Source organism: Rhinolophus hipposideros (assembly GCF_964194185.1).
Source record: "Rhinolophus hipposideros genome assembly, chromosome: 19".
Classification (NCBI taxonomy): domain Eukaryota; kingdom Metazoa; phylum Chordata; class Mammalia; order Chiroptera; family Rhinolophidae; genus Rhinolophus; species Rhinolophus hipposideros.
The window spans coordinates 22,651,834-22,670,235 of NC_138065.1; the positions used below are offsets into that span (position 1 = coordinate 22,651,834).

Here is an 18,402-nt window from a genome sequence, read left to right on the forward strand (position 1 = left end):
TAGTAGCGCTTACCTGACAGTTAGGGATGGAGAATAGTTCAGAGACAAGAGCATGCCCTACTTTCTGATCATGCGGGACATATAAAATCAGAAGAATCAGGTTTTAGTTAAGGAGGTGGAAAACATTCTAGGAACACCCGAAGGGCTATGTTTACCATGGAGGAGTGAGGTTCCCCAAGCCCAGTACAAAGGGAAAGGAGAGTGGCAGTGGGAAGCTGGTTCAGAAACGAAAGCACGGAAAAGATGAGTATGCGGTGGATGATAAATGAGAAACTTACCTTCTGGGCAGGGATCAAGGAGTGGACTTAAGGGACTCTGTGTTACAAAAAGCAGATAGAGCCCAGGTTCTAGAGACTGAGTTCCTAAGCTCCATTTCCAGCTTCACCACTTACCGAACCTGGGACTTGGGACATTATATAAAGTACATCTTTTGTGTAGAGCCTACACATAGCAATTCTTAATTACTAGCTATGTGCTGAAACCCGAGAAAGTGATGAAAGTTGAATGAAGGCCTGTTCTGTAAGCTGGTGTCGGCAAAGGCCCTGGAAAATCAGAGTTCTGATCTGTAGATGTGGAAGCCAATCCAAGAATAAGTCCTTGGTGGAAATGGAGGTCTCTGTACCCAGAAACTGTGTGGAGGCCTTAGTACACTGTTATCAATGAAAACAAATACCCAACTTGAGACTCAACAGCAAAGAGTTCCCTTACCTGGTCTCTGATAATGCACTCTCACTGGAAAGGGAGGCTAGTTTTGTGTTTACTTGGCTCTGAACCCTAGAGACTGAGTTAGGCAGGGCAGGGTAAGAATATGTCAAAAGAAAACTATGTCTATAGAGGTTTATAACAGTGTTATCACTAAAAGGCTGCAGGCTAGAAGGTAGTGGGAGGATTAGTGTTTAAAACATGGGACTCTGGTAGTAACATCTACTGAGCCTCATTGGCCCTAGTATAAAAACATTTACCTCACTCACACTGTTGCTATCGGAATTGAATGTACAAATGCACCTCGAGTTCAGCACACGGAAGCATTACTAGAATAGTCTTTAAATGCTATTACTTGCTACAAGACCGCAACTATAAATCCAGACCTACTTACTGGACATCAGGCGTATTTCCTGTTACCCCTGCTCCAACATGTGTACCATTTCCTGAAGCTTTACTAAACTCCCCATTATCTGAAAAAAGAAAACATGTTCTCCTGCTCACCCTGTAGGAGAAAGATGGAGGACAGCTGAGAGAATGTTCTGGTTCCCTAATGCAAAAGTGCATGTAGATCTTGATAAAAACGTCCAAGATTTACATCTAAAGGACAGAAGAAATGTCAAAGTAAAAAAGCGTCAGAGATGTTGTATAGGTTAAGTGACCAGGACCAAGAAGGATAATATTCAACACAGATCTTTTCTTCATCTTCAACTGAGGGACACAATACGGACAGTTGGCTTTTAGTGTTGGTTGTACAAATTAAAGGAGTATGTTAACACGTTTTTATTAGCAAGTTAATAATTATTGTGAAACTTCGGTTTAAAAAACATGATTACATTTTTATAAAGGGGTCTTTGTTCATCTACATTGATTTTTGACTCAACAAAATTGGCATTTCAGAATTTTAATTTCTCTATTACTTAAGAGTAGGGATTCTCAGAATTCTCAAGTCAAAATGGCAACCTTAAAGCACTGGAGAGTGAGTGAACTTGTATTCCTAAAGGGTCTTGAAGCACAGCTTAAAGGCCCGAAAGAGCACAGTGGCTTTGCAATTTCATCTTAAATCACATAACTTACAAGGTTTGTGTTCTTTTGATATGTACATTTTAGTAGGAAAATATTTTTAATTACTATAAAAAAGGACAATCCAAAACCATGCAGTATGTTTGTTCCCATGGCTTTGTCTAACCCTTAAAGCAGCATGGTCATGGGTTTCATATTGTCAGAGTGATAAGGCAGCCTTACAGTACGGGTCTTCCTTTTAATGGCATTAAACCCAACTTGCTTTTACATCAAGTTTTATTTCGGGTTCTTAGATGTTAGATAAACTTAAACAAGCTTAAAATTTGTGTATTTTTCTTTTTAGAATTAGAAAAATCCTTTGTATTTAAAACGATTCTTTAATGAACAGGGTAAATTACCAGCATATGTCATGTCAACCCCGTTCCCTCCTCTCTTAAATCTGTTTTACAAATAGCTGTTTAGAGTCCAACTGCTTTAGCATGGCCAATGACCTGGCCTCTTCCTATCCAAATACATTTCTCTAGCCTTTCTTTGTCTCATCATCTATGACCTAGCCATGTTGAATTTTGTTTCTCCAAGGTGCCACAATCTTGATTCAGGTTTCATTTTTTTAAAACATTCTGTCTACAATTCCCTTCCTCATCCCTCCCTCGAACCCAGCTAGTTCTACTTCCAAGAATCCTTTCCTAACTGATAGAGTATCCTGTAATACCAGCACCCAGTAGTTTCTCCATAAAACTTATCAGATAGTTGCTTCTTTATTGATCTCACACCAGACAGAAAACCCCATGATAGGAACTGTGTTTTCTTTGCTGTTTCAGTATCTAAACTGGCACGTAGTTAGCCTGTGACAATATCTGTTAGATGAATGAATTCTCAAGAGGTTAAAAGTAGATAATTAACAAATAAAATATAAACCTTGTAAAAATTAAGATTCTAGTTGATAGAAATCCATTGTGTTAGGGGCTAGTATTTCACTTGAAAGCATTAGCACTGGATGTATTCATAGTGATAATCTTTTAAACAAGTCTACATCTTCATTTCTCTTGTAGTTAATTTTATAAACATTGGCAAATAATTATTTAAAAACAAAAATAAAGGGAACATATTGATAAAAATAACTTATGTACATTGTGCTATTCATTGAGTGGTGTAGAGAAAAAAGAACATGGGCTTTGAGGTTTTACACTATCTCCATTCACTCAGAAAAACTTTGTAATCATCTCACCTTAAAATTGGTCCAAAAGGTGAATTTATACCACTACAGACATTCTCAAAGCTATGTACCTACAGCAGTTTATAATGTGCTTACATAAATTATGTTGTTTGAAACTAAAAATGACCCTGTTAAGACACAAAGGGTATTGATGCGAAAATACGCTCAGATAATTAACGTGCCTTGCTCAAGCTATGCTGATTAGTAAATGACAATGCCCAAACTCAACCATTTTCTGATGTCCAATATCACATTATTTTGCTATACAGTTTGTCATAATGTGAATTAGACTTGAAAATAGACATAGACAGTTCTATAACAACAAACATTTACAGAAACGGCCCCACAATGCAAAATACACAATAAAACCCACTAGGTTTATGGGAAAAAATGGGGTTAGGGGCACAACACTCAAGAACTGCATCAGTGACACAAAAACAAACCAAAAAAGAATGTCAGCAGTTTTACATGTAAAATGGCTAAGAAATTAATACTACTATAAAATACCTGGCAAAGACCTGATTCTGCTTGTTGGAAGTATTGCAGCTTATGAGTTACTGTGAAGTGTTTAGAAGAGTTATCTGAAATTGGGCAGGAAGTTAACTCCAGATGTGGTGAAGTGTGGCTAACACATGTGGAGAACTGAAGTAGCCAACAGATTTTAAAGTGTGTACATGGGTGTATTCTGTTTCTACGCAGCCCAGTTTAGCTGGGTGCAGTTTTCTGCTTTCATCAATGATTCTCATGATGAAACTGCATATAAATGTACAATTCATGTAATGTTTAAATTGTTCCCTAACGTATCAAACATGTTGGAACAAATGTGCATTCTCAAATTAAGTGTTATACAAGAACCGACTGACTGCACTGTTTATCTAAGTATTCCCCACAACGCATACAGCAAGTACCCAATAAGTATCTTTTGAATAAGAGGTCTAAATACCTATTTAGGGGAAGGAACCTTCATATATGGAACGCCAATGTTCTTCCCCAAGCAAGAGAAAAGAAAATGTATTAATGGAATGGAACTGTGTTTCACATAATCCTCAGCGTGAACATGAGGCAGATAGTATTTCCATTCTACAGATGAGAAAATAAAAGCCTTTCAAGGTCTTACAGGTTAAGATAAGCTACTAGGTAACTCACTGGGTTGCAAGTTTAGTCTATTGTCAATGCTTATGCTTCTTCCAAAATAAAAGACATTTATAATATACTATATTTATACTTTACATTATAAAATTCCAAATTTAGTAAAGAAACTATAGCAATGTTACTGTACTCCCCTTAGAGCTCTTTTACTTACATTTCTTTAAAATATTAATTATTCCTTTGAACATATGCACTTTAATTTCTAGGAATCATGACAATGAATTGGAATCACTGTTTAGAATTTTACAAGTCTCCTTAAAGGATCTCTTGAACACCCAATTATATGACAAATCCCTCCTTCCACTACAGTTGAACACGCTGGTGATAAACACACGAATGCTTCAGATTTCTGAAGAGTTCTACTAGTGATTTCAGCCAGCTGGAGTTGTTACAATCCCAAAAGATAAAAAACAAAAAATTAAAAGACAAAAAGGTGAAAGGATTTTAAGCTGAACCAGACAAAATAGTAAAACATCTGAATATTAAATACAATGCACTTTCATTTGTCCATTCATTAACCAGAAGAAGAAAAATCTAATTGGTTGATTATAGTTATAAAAATGTCACCGCAGCAAAGAACTTAACTGAAGACGGAAGAAAAATAAAAAGAGAAATAAACTGCCTAAGTGATGGACAGCTTAAGCAGTAGCAAGGTTTAGAGACAGCAATGGGGGTGTTAAGCAGAATAGAGAAAACTGCTGGATACAAGAACATTAAAATTTACCTAAGGATATGGGTCATAGCCCCTGAGGGCATACTACAGCTAACTCAGAGAGAGTATCCATCACACAGCAAGGCTCAAGTATTTATATAACTATATTAACTGTGCTATCCAAGTGGAGTCGGGAAAGGGATTGAAGAAATGTTCAGCGCATAGGAAAGCTATTTACTAAAATGACCCAAGGGCATCATTTTATTATATGATAGAATCAGGGCTTAAGAGTGTTCATTTATAGTCATTTAAAAAATCAATTCGCTTGTAAGGTAAACTCTCCCTGTCAGGCTAAATTTGATGTTTAGTACTAAATAAAAAATCATATTGATTTGTTATTACCTATAAACTTGTGTATTACAGTTTTAATTATGAATAACAGCAAGCCTCTATTTCCCTTATTTAGTATAAGACATTGGAGGACTGGACTGGAGACCCAGGGTGCTGTATTCTAATTACAGGTAAATCATTATAAATAAATGTTGCTAAACTATTCATTTGATCTCTTTAGGACTGTTCATATTTAAAACAAGAACTTAGAAACTATATATATTTGTAGTTTATATATATGATCCTTTTCAGTTCTACAATTATTTTAGTCTTATAAACAATACATGTTTGAACTTAAAATTACCAATAATTTTCACTTAAGAAAAAATAACTTTTAAGCTGATTTTCATAGAATTGAAAAAGGTTTACTAGTGTGCTTCTCAAAATTTACTGTCCAAATGGATCTCACCTGCCAATCCTGTCAAAATGTAGATTCAACAGGTCAGAGATGGTACCAGAGACAGCTTTTAATAAGCTCCCAGGTATTACTAACTGCGGCTAGTCTTGGGACTACATTTTGAATTGCAAGGTTCTAGGATCTGAAAAAACTGTACTGCTGATAAGCTAGGCCTGCCCACAGGAGCGACTATAATCATGTAAGGAAAACATGCCGGGAAGTGTGATAACATAGGTCTGGCATTTGCAGTAATATGGGAGATGAGAAGTGGGTGGAGGAAACAAGAAAAGTTGTAAGTTGGTAACTCAAGCTGAATGTGGGGGTTTGTTAGTCTGCTATTTTGTGCGAGTTTGAAACCTTTCATAATGAAAAGTTAAAATTCCTTGACTAAAAATCCTACACAACACTAACACCAAATAAGGGGATGAAAACAAAGATGCCAAATACTTTGTCCATTGAAATGGGAGGAAGTTGCAAGAAGGGTGGGTACAATGTGAAACTAGAAAAGATGTTTCTATTTAAGAATCTTACACATAACTTCGAAATACTAACAGTAGCTCCTTTTTTACCTTTTTACATCTTCAGGAGAAACCTGAGACTCAAACAACTATTTATTGAAAAGAAATTAGTTTAAAAAAAACATTAAAACACGTTAAATATTATGAGATTTGATAAAGGAAGTATCAATGTCCAAACATCCTTATCTTATAAAGTATGACAAGTGTTAGGTGGAAAAAGTAGTAAGTGCATAGGTATTCATTATGTTTTCTTTTCTTTCCTGCATACTTGAGCATTTTTGTCCTTAATGTGAGTAATCTGACACTCTTCAACCTTTATTTTTATTTGCAAACTCTGAAGAAGAAAAAAGATTAACTTAAAGGGAATAAATATATTTAGGAGAGTGAATAACTATAAAAATTAAGAATTTCTACAATCAAACTTCTTATAGTTAGCTGAAATAGAAACACCTATGCAATCTCAATTTCACTAAATAATTCTGTACCCATTTCTCTGATCCCGGATGAAGGAGGTAGGGACCTCTCTACTCCTTCTGAATATATACTTACACAGTTTGCATTGTCCGTTATTTTATAACAGAACAAACCTAAGGAACAGAACCTGTCAGAACAAACTTGACACCAATATACCTGTCTCAAAAAAGTGACCTAAAATATTCTGAGTAATACAAATAGCACCCAGTCAGAATCCTTTAAAAAGTAAGTCATAACATCACCGATTACACTTACATTTTTAAATACCTGTATGTATGTCTTCCCACCCAAGGCAAAAGCAAAAGGACATGTTTCCTCCCAATAATATCAAGTATCTTTGTTAAAACTAGCAACGGTTGACTAAGATTAGTAGATCTTTAGCAGACACAAAAGATGAAAGATGAAACTGCAGCAAGAGAGCATGGCAAATCCAAAAGATCTATTATTGCATAAATCTACTAGAAAAACAACAACAACAAAAGAGATAGAGAGAATTAACAAGCTACAATAAAAGTTCTGTCTTTAAAGCAGATTATAACAGGGTGGGAAATGTTAATTCTGTGTCCTCCTTGGGAAGCAGTCACCATCTTTTAAATTAAAAAAAAACCCGCTGGTATATTTTCACAGCATCTCGGTTTATTTATGGAACAAAGCCATGGAATTGTAATATTATTACTCCTTTCCCACCCTGGCAGAGAATAAACATGAATTCAGAAGCACAGTGGAGTGAAAACAAAGAGGAGAGAGAAAAGGCAGCAGAGAAAGACAGAAGGTGAATACAGAGCTACAGAAGTGTTTATTGAGCATGCTACAGAGGTAAGCAGAGTACACACAAAAGGAAATTAAACAACCATCAAACCTCCCAACTTTGTTAGAAAATTAATTTTTAATTGTGCCGCTTTCAAACTATACTGAATTTTACATTTCTAAAGATGTAAAAACTCAACTAATAGAAAATATACATGACCATTCTGTCTACATAGATAACAGAATCTATGAATCTTGAAACTAAGTACATCAATTTCAAAAAAGTATTGGTCATTTAAACAGAATCAACAATTCAGATTGACAAGAACTGTTCAAATTAATTTGACCTGTAGATTCTGAGCCATGTTTTTATTAAAGTCAGATCTATTCCTAAATACAAAATATTTTGAAGATTTATTAAAACTGAATATTACAATGCAAGGTAAATTAAGACTAAAGGCACATAAACTTTGGTCCCACCTGGTTGTCAGTTTTAGAAAACTGCCACAAAATTAATCTTCCTGCAAATTTTTGCAGTACACTTTCTTTATCTTTGAAAAATACATGCACCAGTTCCTGAACTAGCTAGACCAGTCTTCACATGCTCAGAAATCCACAACCATATTCCAAATCTTAATTACAAACTAAGGATGGCAATATATATTTAAATGCACATAAGTCATGTCAACTTCAAAAACATCTACGAAAAATATTCAGCCACAAACAAGACATTACTTAGTGCTGACATTTATATGATACGTCCCACAAGAGTGTGTACAAAAAGGTTAAGATTCCACAATGCTTTCCACATAGGGCTCAAACTTACAGAAATCACTTTGTTGTCTTAAGAAATTAATACTCTGCATCTTGTTAATTTTAACTAATGCCTACATTCATAACTGAATCTAGACCAGAATTGTGAGATACAAAGGCCAATGTTTTTTTTTTTTTTAAAGCAATAAAGCCTAAGGTAGTAAAAACTAAAAAATGCTGCTTTATTCTTCCAATATCCTGTATCTTATTTGACTAAATAGAAAGAAATGTGACAAGCCAATAATTCAAAATAAGTTCCAAGCAGGAGAAACAAAAACTTAACCTTTTTACACACCCCTGCCTAAACATATTGTAATTCCCATGTAACAATGTGCCCTAGACAACCAATTCCTTTTTTCTAGTAAATGCACAATAGCAACACTAGTTTTCCTTTTAAGGCACGTATGTCAACTAAGTTGAAAAAGAAAATTAACCTGAAATTTTAAACAGACAATAAAAATGGCTTCCCTATAGAACAGATGAAATACAGCAGTTAATAACTCTGCCTTTACATATGCCATTTCATTTTAGAACCAAGGAATGATAACAGCATGAAAAAATAAAACAACAAAAAACAAAGAAACAAGAAAAAAATCAAACTCTGGTCCCGACTATTCTGAACAGTCCATAGGTGATGACACCAAACAATGTGATTCACCTCCTATCTTCATATCATCCCCTTTTTTAAATTGTTGACTTGGAGAAAGACACTCTCAGATGATGGTTTTCACCAAGGTTATAATTATGAAGATCAATCAAGGCCTGGATAGCTTCTTCCACTGTTGCCATCTGAAGAAGAGCCATTTTGTGATCTCTTCTGAAACAAAATTATAAAATTAGATACTTCATAAAAATTAGGAAAGGCTTAAATACTTGAATTTTGTCCATTTCAGAATCAAAAATTTCTATAAACAAAAAGAATACTACTTGAAGAGAACTTTTATTTCTATCCAGTCACTAATTTAAAGACAAGAAAGCTTGCTTACTGAAAAAACTTAAATGCTTTCACAGTGCCCCCAGTGTTAGCAAACAGTGTTCGTAGATCCTCTTCTGCTACTGAAGGACTAGGAAAATTGGATGGAAACAAAGAGTAAAGATTAATAATAAATTTTATATTTTAGTTCTAAAATGTATATCTTTAATAAACTCCAGCTTTAATACTTACGGGATATTGGATAGGTGAAGGGTTGCAGAAGGAGGAAAAATGTTCTGAAAATTTTTGGATCCAGGTTTCTTAAAACGATGCAGTGGGGAATTACCAAAATCCTTTGTGAGACCTTGATCATCAAGTCCTTCTCGAGGTAGCTGAACAGTCTGATGTTTAGATAGAGTAACACGAATAATTTTTCCATACATTTTCTGTCCATTAAGATGGTTCATGGCTATAAAAATAAAGAATGCCTATTTAAAAAGTTTTAACAAAGTTCAAAGCAAAATACGTATTTTAGAATACTTTAAAAATCTGACTTCCCTGATTTTAAAGTTAGTCAGGAGTTTCTAATAACTACTGGTAACAAGACTTAATTCACTTGTACTAGACAAGGCATTCTGGCAAAAAAAGCTCTTTCACAGAATGAAAGTAGATTATGAATCTCTCTTGCTTTACAATTCTGATAAATCAGATAATTAGATGCCTAAGAAAGAAACTTAGCACTCATTCATAACCTTTTCTTCCTTACGCTCCACATCTTAATTGCTAAGTCCTATGATATTCTTCCTCCTAATCATCCCTCAAATTCATCTTTTCTCCATTTCTCCACTTTTCATTGCCATTATTTTTGATATGGATTAACTCAATCCATTTACTAATTTGTCTTCCTGTTGTATTTTCTTTTCTCCAATCCATTCTTATGCAGAGCAGTTCGATGACCTCTGTATATTGCAAATCTGATCATGTCATTGACCTATTTAAATCCCACAGGGTAAAGTCTAAACTCATTCTTGAACACTGCTTATACCTTTCCCAGTGTGATCCTAACACATCTCTCCCACCTCCTGGAACAGAGGTATGTATTGATGGTGTACAATACCAACCTCTTTGTGAGAGCTGAGAATAAGTGGTAAGACTCAGATGGTAAGGCAGGAACCATTCCAGTCCTCGTGGAACTTATGGTACCTTAGCACTGTGCTCCTTGCACTTTCTATTCCAGCTGTATAAAACTTACATCCTTAAACTAAGTGCTAGTTTTTCTTATCCTTAGCCTGTGTGCATGTTGTTCTATCTGTAACAATTCCCTATCTCTCTCACTATCCCTTTTAATCTACTCGTCCTTCACTGTTACTTCCTCAGGAAGGCCTTTCTCCATCCTCAGGAAAGGTTCAAAGCCTCACTAGACATTCCTCATGCAATACTCTTTACTTCTTTTTAAATTCATCACATTTGAATTATCTATATCCTCCTTCAGACTGTAAGGTACAGGGAGGGCAGGAATCACAGTCTCTCCCCAACACACAGCACAGTGCCTAAACACAACAAAACATTATGTAGCTACTTCCTGAAATATCAACTGGGTTATTATTAAAACTAAATGAACTGGATTGAGATTAGAGAACAGTTATATGTTTTATTCACTAGTTACGTCCACTAAAAAGACCATTTTATAAGTCATACTTTTAACTAAATTCAAAGTCTGATTTGACTACTAAAAGTATTAAGAGTATTAATAACAGAGAGGTAAAGGCAATGTGGGAAAATGGGTAACTAAGAACAGAATCCCTACTCTCAAAATGTTTTGAATTTGATTAGAATACACAATCTGATATAAGAGATACGAAGAATTTAAATCACACTTACTTGTATAGAATAAACTAGTTAAAATAATAGGTCTGAAAAGGAAAATGCTATAGAAGTATAAGGTACCATTCATAAAAGAATCAAAAGTAAATTCCCTTTTCACTTTCTACTTCCTTAATTTGTAAAAACAAGTTTACTCTTTCTGTTTTACTACAGTCTTACATATTTGTAAGTTTTTTCTTAGATTTTTCAATTGAGACTAACAGAAAAAAATCATCTCAGGTCTGTATTTCCTCACTACTTTCTTACACTGTATTTCACATATGCATATAAATTTATGCTTACACTTATAAAATCAACTAAATTATTGATAGTGATGGTACATATACTTCCTTCATAAAACTTAGTTGAATTTAAAAGTATCTTATAAGTTCTATAATTCTACTGTTCTAAGTGAACAGAACTTTGCTAATAATAAAGTGCTATTACCTCACACAAAATGTGTTTTAATGAATGAGTTTGGGGAAGAAAGTGGTATTAAGAAGTAGACTTAAGGCTGTCCTAAGAAAGCAATCTTAGTGCAGCTTTGAAGTTATGAAAAGACTGAACAAAGAGTAGAGCTTTGAGATACTGACAGGCAGGAATAAGAAAAGAATAAAAGGTCCTAGGCATAGTAATAAACAGGAAATGGATAGAGAAATGGGATTAAAATTGAGCAAAATAAGGGTGGCTGGTTAGCTCAGTTGGTTAGAGCGTGATGTTAATAACACCAAGGTTGCCGGGCAGATCCCTGCATGGGCCACTGTGCCCTCCCCCCCAAAAAAAGTAAAATAAAAATAAAATTGAGCAAAATAACCAAACAGCTATCTGAGGAAGTGGCCAGGTAATGAAATTCTAGTCAACTAACTCCTGACAAAAGGATATGAAGTGATCTGAAGCAGATGGGGGCTGGGGGGTGGGTGGGTGGGGGGTAGGAGGAGAGGTATTTAGAATACCATAGTTTTTAAAGAAAAAAATATTTGTCAAAAATTGAGGTACACATAATGATTAAACAAAATAAAGCAGATTGTTTGAATTACTAATTTAAAATGAATCAAGTTTAAATAATGGGACTCATATCTTGAAATCTACTGTTCCAAGAAAATAATGGTATAAATGGACAAAGCAACCAAAGATAAAGGAGAGAAAAGTCACTACTGCACAGTAGAAATGGAATTTTTGGTTGAATACAAGTTTTTAACTTTCCCTAATCCATCTTTCAAGAAGACATTAATATTGAAAAGTTAAAAGATAACCAACAACTTTACAGACCTAGGATGAGTTCGTGCAATGTGGAAATGGAGCTATATCAATACTTCGTATCCTTTATAATTCAAAATATTTGTGTTTCCTCTTCCATTTTTTAAAAATTAATCTCGACATCCACTTGTCTATTTTATTAGTCTGTTCAAAGGACCCAACTAGCTCTGCTTTTTCTCTCAACCACTTGTAACTATGAATTTCTAGTACTGTTTTTATTATCTCCCTTGAGTTTATACCATTATTCTTAAAATGAAAACTTTCTGTCGAAACACTGCTTTCACAGTAATATATCTAATTTGTATAGTACTTTATCCTTTAGCTTTCAGTGATTTTAAATTCCCATTAAAATAACTTCTTGGGTAACAAAATCTACCTTAGCAGCAATGAGAAATAATAAATTATTTGCCACTACATATAGTTCAAAAAACTATAAATCATACTATTAGTAAGTCAAAGCTCTAGTGAAAAGATCTTATGAAAATTAGGGCTTTTTACAAATATAAGTATTGTTAGGCACTGAATTGTATTCTATGTTAAAGCTCTACCTACCTCCCTGCCTCCCCACTGACCCCCCCCCCCCACCGCCCTTGTGACTATTTGGAGATCAGCCTTTGAGGAGGTAAAGTTAAATGAGGTCATAAGGGTGAGGCTCTAACCCAGTTAGACAGTGTCCTTAAAAAAAGAGGAAGAGATACCAGAAAGCACAGAAGAGAGGCCAGTGAGGACACAGGGAGTGGCATTCGCCAGCAAGCTAGGAAGAAAGCCCTCACCAGAAACTAAATCTGCGGGCACTTTGATCTACCAGCCTCCAGAACTGTGAGAATATAAATTTCTGTTGTTTAAGCCACTCAGTCTATGGTATTTTGTTATGGCAGCCCAAGCAAATTAATATAATAAAAATTAAAATGTCACTATTGAAAATAGTCCTTACATAAAACAAAACCAAAAACTATTCAGAAGAATTTGGCTTAATTCTACCTGAGGTACTTCTCAATCATAATGATTGTATCTTATTTATGAGGGTAATGCCACCCATAGCTCACATGATGATGAGGGAAAATATGAAATATCTGAGAATGCTTTGTTAACTATGAAGCACTGTAAAATGCTACTTACAATGTACATTGAAAACAATGGCAATGGCTACCCTCATCAGACTACAGAAGTGTATGTACACACGCAGAAGAAAAAAAGATTTACTAAGCATCTATGACATGATCAGCTCTTTTATGTCTGTTCTTAAAGACAGATATCTGCATTTTAAAAAATGGAAACCCAGACGTAAGTTTTATACAGTCTGAGCTACAACAGCTAATAAGAAACACTGAAACTCAAACTTATTACTCCACAGGTAAAATGTCCAGTACATCATGTTGTTTGTTAGTTTGTGAGTCTCTTCGGATATGATAGCAAAAATACACTAGTCCTTACATCAAAAATGGCAAATTTCAAAATTAACAATGTGAATACCATCAGTCTGAAGCACCATCATTCCTGAATCTCAATTAACAAATATATAAGCTAAGAACATACTGATATTTACAGCCAATCACTCTACGAGTATGCAGTTATATTCTAGATTTACATAATCTGAGTTTGTGTATGAAGTCAAATGAGGAATTCATTAAAATCACCAATTATTTAAATAATAATGTGTCACGACTAAAGTACATTTTAAGATTCCAAAAGGCATTTTAAAAAGGGATTAATGGTGTATTTGGCACATGCGAACCTGGCATTTTTAAAATAATTTTTTCCATGTGGACTCTTTCCATTACTAAATTTAGCCCAAATACTTACAAATCACATTAGAATTAAAATAACATAGCATTAATCAGGATTCCAGGGATTATATGAACAGTTCACTTCCATTACAGGAAGTAACCAGGAATGAAACACTGAAGATCTTTTTATAACATCAATGCCATAATTCTTACATAAAATTATTATTGCAATTTTGGAGCCCAAACCCTTTCCATTAGACTGACCATGAGAAACTGCAAAAGGACAGCAGAAAAATACAAATATGTTCATCATATACAACTATTTACATTAAAATATGAAAACTGACATTTTGAGCTCTGGCTATTAAAAAAAATAAATGGTTTCTTACTAACATAAACAGGTTTGTTTTTACTCACAGATTTACATCACATATTTGAAATCAATTTGAAGATGTATAGGTAACACATGGTTTAATCTTACCAAGTTGTGATTGGTTTCCATCAGCCATCTGGATTAGAGCACTGTCTTTCTTATTGTACAAAATCTTCACACGCTGCACATCTCCATAAACACCTTTTTTGGAGCCACAGAGAGTAATCCAAAAATGGAATTAATCTGATGTGCAAGTCAGCTAAAGATTATCTTTCTGACATATTAATGAAACACCCAGACACCAACATGATCACTCATTCAAACTCAACATTCTCACAAATGAATAAAGAAAGATCAAGATTTTGAACAGTGAATTTTGAAAAGAATAATTTTTGATAAACCCTCAAAGCTATGTGAATGATATTAAATTAAAGACCATGCAAAATAAATCAGCATGCATTAAAACAAATTTTGTGTCTATGGAGAGTTTTAAATAGCAAAGAAAAATAGCAAAAGATTTACTATTCAACTTTAAGCCAAAGTGCTAGCTAAATAAGAATTAAGGTGAAACAAAAATCAAATCAATAATAAAAGTATAGTGCTAACAATAACATACCGAAGAGGGTAAACAGACTTTGGGGCGTAACCATCTTTAGAAGGAGAGAAGAGCAAGCAGCGTAAGACAAGAAGAGAGAAGAGTCGAGGAAGAGCGGAGATGAACAGATCATCCATAACGAAGGGTGGTTCCCGCAGAATGGTGAGGTGGTCATGGATCATGGTTCAAGGCGGTTAATTGGGGCAAGTTGGTCCGAGGAACATTTGTTCAAGCACAGAAGCATGAACATAGGGAATGGTGACAAGGAATGAAGACAAGGACAAGGAAAATAAAGGATAAGACAGGGAAGGGAACGGGCATTTGGGAAAATACAAGGAAGGGGAAGGTGAACACACAGGGAAAAGGATGAAATGGGGAAGGGAAACAGCAATGCAGAAGAAAAAAATAAGGAATTGGGGAACAAAAAAAAAATAAAATATAGGTCAGTACATAGGAAATGCAGGAATTTGGTCAGAAAATGGTTGGTTTATGTACTGTACAAGAAAAACTGAGTAAAATGTAGTCATCCAAGACAAATATGGGTAAAGTACATCTATATCAAAGAGTAAATTACAGCATTTCATCTCAACATGGGGAAGGAAAGCATGCATAGGAATTTTAAACTTTGAACTTTAATTGCATAAGCATGGCTGGTTATGAAATGCAGGCAAAATTCTTAAAAGAAAAACAAAGGCACTCTGATTCAAACATTTTAGCATGCAGAACTATGAATGACAATAGTATTAAATGACAAAATAAGCTTAATGTTCGTATTAACAGAGGCCAATTAAAAATGAAACAAATATTCAAATTAGACACTGTAAACTGATACATTGAGCTTCCAACATTTCATACCAGCTTTCATAGCAATCAAAATAAAATATACCAGACATAAAATGTACAACTAAAGAAAATAACTCAACAATAAATTTTATTTAACAAGAAGGGGGGATAAAGTTGAAAAATATTTTTAGAAGACAATGACTAATAACTGCAAAGAAAAAATTACTAAGAAAGACTGGAAGAGTGCCTCGTCAAGATCTTTGGAAGAACCTTCAAAGAAAAATGTATTAGAGTAATTCACATAAAATAAGATTTAAAAAAATGCAATGACACATAAGCATGAAATGAACAAGCAAATAATTACAAAAGGCAAAGAGCAAAACTGTTTTACAGTTAAATCTGCAAATTAGATTACATTTGCCTTTGAGAACAACAAAAGGATAAAAAGCCAAACTACGGTACTTCACCATATTTTTCTTAGGAAAAATAGGTAGTTAGGTTAAAAATATATATATAGATTGATATGACCGTCTAAGGAAATAAAGTATTACTTAAACAAGTACACAGATTTTATTCAGAAGTAGAAACATACAAAAAATTCTTTGACTAATGAATGTACATAAAAAGGCAAGTGCAAAATGAAATAAACATGAAAAACTTTCACAAATGAAATGGAATTAAAGAATAAATATTAGAAAATTACTTTACTAACCTCCTCATTTAAATTGCTAACCAACAGGACTGTATTGCCACCAGCTGAGACTCCAGGCATACCCACTCGCCCGGCAGCAGCCGCGGCAGCAGCCGCTGCTGCATTTGGAATAGCCAAAGGACTCAGAGCTCCTGGAACAGCTGCAACAGGAAGCCCTAATTTTAAAATAAAGCATATTTTACGAAATACACACAAGTCATTTACAAAAACCAATTTAAGCACGATGGCTGCATGGCTTAGGGCTGACCCTTCCAAATGGTTCCTGAAAATTAATTTTTGTAATATTTAGGAAAATGTTGCTGGTATGTAGTACTTAGAGAAAAATAAGTGGTTTCAGTGAAATCATTAAATTATTAGAACTAATACATACCTGTATTGTTAAAAATTTAAACATAAATATTCCATTTCCTATGAAAAAGCAAACAAAAGCATAAAGAATATATTACCAAGTAAGAGACTTGAAAAATTCACTTCTGTGGGTTATAGCGAGAAGCCTAATATATTAAAAAAATCATCTTCAACACAACAGTAACTCACACTTTTTTACATAAGTGCTATCTATCTTCTTCATAAACTCACACTTGCAATCAAACAAGCAAAATTACAGCTTATGAAACTAATTAGTCCATCAGTTCCTATGGACAGTTCACCCTGAACATGATTTAATTCCAAGAGCTTACAGAAAATGTTACCAAAATCTGTTTGCCTTAATTCCACAATTTAGTTATAACGAACATAAGTTTCTCAAATACAACACTTCCCTCGTAGAATAAGAAAACGTCACTCTATCACAGGCTTGTTCAGTATTTTCTTATCCTTTGCCTACCGGTTTTAGTATTTTCTTATTTCTATTGTTCTATTTTCCAATCTTATTGGTTTATCATCTTTAAGATACTTCACTCATTTATTCTAGAGAGAATTCCCTTTGTCTCAGCATCTTTTATCCACTTTTCAATCACCAATGAACTCATAATCTTTCCATCCCTTAAATTCTTACATACCAGCTTATTTCTCAATAAATATTAGTTCACTAAAGAAATAAACATGTTTTCTTTATCCCCTTCTCATGATAAAGGAAACAAATGACATACCTGGGTAGAACTGGCCCTTAGCACTGTTATCCCATAAGCTGACGTTTTATTTCTTCTTTTCTCTTTCCAGCCTTCTTGTGTATGTCATAGAGGTGTGCTGTTACCTTTGGTTTCAGAAACCTTTCTTTTAGCCAAGTTTTTACCTTTTTACTTCAGAAACTACTATGACCTTTCATTGTCAGTCTGAAGGTTCTTCAAAATTCACAATTCCTTAACCTCTATACTCTTTTTTTGACTTAATATTTTTCTCTTCAATTTTTTTAAATCTCTTCTTTCTGAGTGCTCTAGTGGAACAGTATGTTTCTCATTTACAGTCTCACTCTGGATGAGTTTTATTTTATACCATTTTGCCCACATCATGTTTTGGAATCCCCTTTTTTTCTTCTCCACTTTTCTTTTTTAGAATTTACTTTTTATTTTGGAAAATTTCCAAGATATATAAAAATAAAGAGACTATAACAATGAACCCCATGTACCCATTACACTGACTAAACAATTATTAGCTGATGGCCAATCTTCTTTCACCCATTTTATTTTTAAAGTAAATCCCAGAAATAAGGATCTAGTTTTAAAAGAGAAGCTTATGTTTAGTATTAATGCACAGTAGTCTTTAATGCCTTTTTGGATCTACCAGTGTGGATCCTTTTAACCAACTATTCTATGGCATTACTCATTTCTCCATGTTAAATACCATAGCTCTCACTACTCTTTATAGATTGTTTCCATTTAATATTCAGTTGGTATCTTCATTTGATGCCGATGTCAAGTATAATATAAAGATACATTCCTAACTCCTACACATGCACTCACCTTTGTTTCTGCATACTTAGAAAGTGACTCCCTCCCTCTTTTCTTAAAACTTTGTTTTTCCATAGTTTCACATAGCTTTGGCTGAGTATCATCCAACTAAAGTTGACAACAACACAATTATTTAACATTGGCAGAAACTCCGGGTGTAGGCATTACATTGTCAAATCATTCCTATTTCCCTTCCTTTAAGGTATTTT

At 34.1% G+C, this 18,402-nt stretch overlaps 1 protein-coding gene across 4 annotated transcripts in view; it reads right to left on the reverse strand.

Moving 5' to 3' along the window:
- Positions 1 to 7,143: 7,143 nt before the first annotated feature.
- Positions 7,144 to 18,402, reverse strand: part of PTBP2 (polypyrimidine tract binding protein 2) — a 69,994-nt gene continuing 58,735 nt past the window's right edge. The window contains exons 9-14 of one of the 4 annotated variants that reach the window (XM_081025568.1): positions 16,305 to 16,459; positions 14,831 to 14,864; positions 14,323 to 14,415; positions 9,247 to 9,463; positions 9,068 to 9,145; positions 7,144 to 8,898 (exon numbers count right to left, since the gene is read on the reverse strand). In XM_081025568.1, the coding sequence (XP_080881694.1) occupies positions 8,766 to 8,898; positions 9,068 to 9,145; positions 9,247 to 9,463; positions 14,323 to 14,415; positions 14,831 to 14,864; positions 16,305 to 16,459 (710 nt within the window). In that variant the 3' untranslated portion in view covers positions 7,144 to 8,765. The remainder of the gene's footprint in view (positions 8,899 to 9,067; positions 9,146 to 9,246; positions 9,464 to 14,322; positions 14,416 to 14,830; positions 14,865 to 16,304; positions 16,460 to 18,402) is intronic. The other 3 variants (XM_081025571.1, XM_081025570.1, XM_081025569.1) reach the window with 3 other exon arrangements.